General features: G+C 45.6%; 2 protein-coding genes across 2 annotated transcripts; one reads left to right on the top strand and one right to left on the bottom strand.

The window, feature by feature from the left end:
• Positions 1–11: 11 nt before the first annotated feature.
• Positions 12–858, bottom strand: Pmar_PMAR009933 (elongation factor 1-alpha, putative; the record flags this gene model as incomplete). Its single annotated transcript, XM_002783671.1, has 1 exon — positions 12–858. A coding segment is annotated over exon 1 (829 nt), but the record flags the coding sequence as incomplete, so codon positions are not given.
• Positions 859–2,117: 1,259 nt separating this feature from the next.
• Positions 2,118–3,859, top strand: Pmar_PMAR009932 (interferon-induced guanylate-binding protein, putative; the record flags this gene model as incomplete). The annotated part of the gene is made up of 8 exons (XM_002783670.1): positions 2,118–2,201; positions 2,230–2,298; positions 2,875–2,997; positions 3,051–3,192; positions 3,243–3,355; positions 3,400–3,508; positions 3,560–3,707; positions 3,754–3,859. The coding sequence occupies 8 exons, from the start codon at positions 2,118–2,120 to the stop codon at positions 3,857–3,859; spliced, it is 894 nt and encodes a 297-aa protein (XP_002783716.1).
• Positions 3,860–4,674: the final 815 nt, after the last annotated feature.

Below are 4,674 nucleotides of genomic sequence, written 5' to 3'. Positions count from 1 at the left end.
GAGAACATCACCGACACCCTTGATCTTGTAGATACCGGAGAGGGGAACACGCATGGGAGCATCGACGACACGCGCGGGGACAGTAGCGAACTTCTCAAGAGCATCATACAAGGTATCCACGTGGAACTTCTCGGTCTCCTTGACAGTTCGCTGGACATCCATACCCTTCCACCAGGCCATCTTGTCGGACTTCTTGATAAGGTTATCACCGCACCAGCCAGAGATGGGAAGAATGGGGACGCACTTCTCAACGAAGTCCTTCTTCCAGCCAACACGGCCGAGCATGTTCTTCATCTCATCACGGATCTCGGTGTAACGAGCCTCCTTGTAGCCGGCAACATCGGAATCCATCTTGTTGACACCAACAATCAACTGCTTGACGCCCAACAAGTTAATAAGACGGGCATGCTGACGGGTCTGACCCTGGATCTCACCAGCCTTGTGGTTACCACGGGCAATGGCGGTACCGAAGTTACCATCAGCGGGAACCATGAGGAGGGCGACATCAGCCTGAGAGGCACCGGTGATCATGTTCTTGATGAAATCCCTATGGCCGGGGGCATCAATAACGGTGTAATGCCAAGTCTCAGTGAAGAACTCCTTGGTAGTGCAAGCAATGGTAACACCACGCTCACGCTCCTCCTTTTGGCGATCCATATAGAAGGCGAAGGCGAAGGAGGACTTGCCAAGACGGTCGGCCTCGGCCTTGAGCTTCTCCATCTCTCTCTCGGAGACACCGCCGAGTTCGAACAACAAACGACCGGTGGTGGTCGACTTGCCGGAATCGACGTGACCGCAGATCACGATGGACATATGAGTTTTCTCTCCAGTGGCAGCCATGGTTTTGCGCGGAAAACGTGTAAAGCCTGCAAGAACAACATCAAGGGTTACCGCAAAGGACTCCTAATCTCAAGCGACACGACCTCAATTCTTGTGGCATTCACCAAATCATGAAGGGCTAACGAGAAACTTGTCTGTCGTTCGAACCGTAGCTTCGCTGCTATACCAAAATCGATCACGCTTTGTGCACGCGTTCAAATACCAGCGCATGTTCATTGTGTTGGGCGTCTACTTCGTAAGCAGCCGTTCGTTTTCTTTCCGTTTCGACTAGGTATAGGATTGACTACATATCCTCTCTTCCACAGCTCCACTCCTACGAATTGCTTCTATCAAATGTGGAAATAACTACACCAAATACCTCAAAATTACCTTCTACAGTCCTACAAGCCTTCACCCCGCGAGTCCGCTGCTTTGTGTCACGTGTCCCCAACTAAGAACGACTCTCAGTGGCAATAAATAACCCAACCATAAAGATATCGAAATGTCATATGTGCTTAGTCGGTGATATTAACTACTGCTACTGAAAACGATGACATCTCTGAGATTCATCTAAATATGAAATAATATACTTTCCACACTTCCCTACTCTTACCTTACCAGTTTGATCCCATCAAAACTAACTAATCCTAACAACTATCCATAGTCAGCTTTGTGTCGCCCGCAGCTGCTAGAAGTATCTTCTCATAGATTGTGTCCATGTCCGACACAAAGGATTCCTGCAACTGCGTCTGTGGTGCAAGTCGTTTCAGCGCACTTGCACACAATGGTAGCGTGTGTGTAAACTATTAATCTGTATTTTCATACCAACATTATTACATACACGTACAATTATTACATATTACGTACAATCTACCATGTCAAACGTGTATAATTTAGTTTCCACAAAAAAATACCACCATTATTGTTCTGTCCTGATACTAAGTGACATAAACTATATAAATAGTACGATATAATATACTTTAATATGATATAATAGCAGTATTACTAATATGATGACTTGTGAAATTTAATTATATATTATTTTGATATAGTTTATACTGTATTGTATCTATTAGTGAGAATATAAGGTATATATATCTGTTAACAGACAGGGAGGGCTATAGATGAGGATATTTCTAACAATATCAATAGTGGGTTAAAATAATATACGATTATCCGAGCAAGGTGGCATGCTTCTTCAAAGTCTAGCTTGTTGTTCTTTTACCTGGGTTGGTTGGTGGCAAAACTATTTCTGTGATAGGATATCACTCAAACCGCTCGAGGGGGATGGGTAATGTATGCTTGCCAACAATAGCTCTTGCTTCCAGTTGTGGAATACATCGGTTTATGCACCGTTCTGTAACATTGGGAAGGCTGCTCACGTAAGTGTGGTATTGCGAGTTTTATTAGGAGTTGTCTATTGCTTTCTACATGAGCCAGCATTGGAAGCTCCTTCGGCTGCTACTCTTCGTGTTTTTGGTAGTATCCTGGCGATGTGAATCCGTCCTGTGGGACAAAGTGTTTTACACGCATTTTATCAGTTGATCTTCGGATGTTCTTGTGCGATTCAATCATTGTGTAAAGTAGTGCTGTGAACAACTGTACTACCACAATGCTCCAACTAACTTGAAATTCATCGTATTACGATATTTAATTATATATATTTCTAATGTTGGTAATACGTAATAAATATAGATAATGTCACATGATAATAATGGAGGTTCACCACCCTAGTGATATGAAAAACACTAGTGAAAAACATATTTCACGACTACTGCATAGCGCAAATTTCGGGGTTTTCACCGAGTTTTACGCCACTTCACGTAAAACGAGTGAAACTCCAATATACAATAAATATATATTAATACATCTATAGCCACCATATATGTATTTATACGGATATCCATATTAATAATAAATTAGATAATAATAGTAGCATTAAAATTTTTTCCGTTCACTTCGAAAATGAGTTGTCAAGAAAGAGTCATCGTCACCATTTAGGGAGCTAGGCAGACCTATTCACCCATCTTGAACCTATTTTTAATTATCTTGTAGGCTACCGTAACTGGCGCGGTTGCTGAGAAGCAGGATGCACGTGGGCAGCCCAAGCCGGATAAATTCCCTTTCTTTGTTCCTGTCCAAGTCGTGAAGCCCTCTAAAGATCACAATAACCTACAAGTAGAAAAGTTCAATACCGTCACAATGAGAATCTACTCGAACCTTGGTAGTAGGTTGTACCAGAGTCTATAAATCTCCTTCGATCCGCATCACAACGTCGCCCTATTTCCGTGATATCGGTCGTTGGGCCCTACCATTCTGGCAAGAGCTTCTTATTGAACTCCCTACTCCAAAAGCCATCAACATTCTCTGTTGGTAATACCATAAATTGCGATCATCATCTCCTGCGATTGCCACTTGGACAGGTCCTAAGACCTCCCCGCAGACCCTAGGGATCTGGATGTGCCGTACAGACCTCAGCGCTCCTGATGGGTCCGAGATATGGCTCATGGATTCTGAGGGATTCTTTGGCCCTCAGGTAGTAGGCGGCTCTTCTCAACTAGGGTCAAGTTCGTTGTGTAGGTGACCGAGACTTACGACGCTAAAATTTTCACAGTAGCCACTCTGCTGGGCAGCCACTTGGTCTACAACACGGTTAAGGTTATCGATCAACAAGCGGTGAACCTTTTGGGTGGGCAAAAAGTGCCTCATCCCATCGCACAATGTTGTGAACTTCGCTCAGAAATGTTGGCTCGTCGTGCCCAACTCTTCCGAGTGCGCTCCTTGGCACCGTCTGCAGTAGCTGAGGATCACGAGGAGAGCATAGCAGAGGCGTCGGCGGCTGAGATACCAGTGTTCCTATCAGCGAAGACCTTCCCGCCCCTCACATGGTATAGCCTACATAAACTGCTGATATGTATTGGACTTCCCTTGTAGGGTGGTTGAAGACTTCGTACAGGACATGGCTGCATCACAAACTGGTGCTGGAGCCTCAACCATGACCAACGACTCGGCCATCGCAACGGAGTGGCTCAAATCGTAATACTCGTATGGGAGGAGGGCTCTTAGTTATCCGTTGTAGATACCTGAGCGGAGGAAGCAAGGGCTTTGACGGATCTGAGGGTAGTAGGGGGGGGGGCGATGAACACGAACCTAGAACTCACCATCAATGTTGGGGAAATTGTCTCCTACGGCTGCATTGCTCGTCTCCTGTAACTTCTCTGAATGCCATTTTACAAGAAAATACGATTATCATTAATCATGAAGTTGCATGTTCAGATTCGTATGATGAATCTGATCGTGCCTATCTAGCCCGGCTCTTCCCCTCGTTGACTGTCCATACGCTCTTTCTTCCGGCTACTACCAAATCACAGTTGAAGGATCTCAGCCAGTAACGAGGCTAGCCGTAGATGATTGTAAGGAGCCCTTTGATCAGATTGAGTTGGACTGAGCTTACTGACGAGTTCCGTAATGAAGTTACAACCTTGCGTGGGGAGCTCTTCACGACGGTCAGATCAAAGGTGGGCTGACGGGCGCACTTCATTGGAGCACTACGTCGTTGGGGGGTGGGGGGCAGGGAACTTGTATAGGTTGGAATAGATTAGTATTAGTTTGCCCGTAGGAGCTCTATGAAGGATCGCCTGAGAATGATGAAGTGCTCTCTTCTCCTGAGGACGGTATGATGACAGCGGAAGGCTTCGCGAGTGCTTTGAACTTCATAGTTAAGGCTTTGCAAAAGGGTAATGGAGACTGTGGGGCCCGATGGTTCCCGAGAGGGAAGCTAACCGGCTGGGTTGAGGGATTCTCTTTGCATAGGTTTCTTCCCGGAGTTGCCATCCTTATGGGCATCGTGGAGAG

Source organism: Perkinsus marinus (assembly GCF_000006405.1).
Source record: "Perkinsus marinus ATCC 50983 genomic scaffold scf_1104296936652, whole genome shotgun sequence".
NCBI lineage: Eukaryota > Perkinsozoa > Perkinsida > Perkinsidae > Perkinsus > Perkinsus marinus.
Note: the sequence above shows the minus strand (reverse complement) of the source record. Positions and strands in the feature narration are given on the sequence as shown.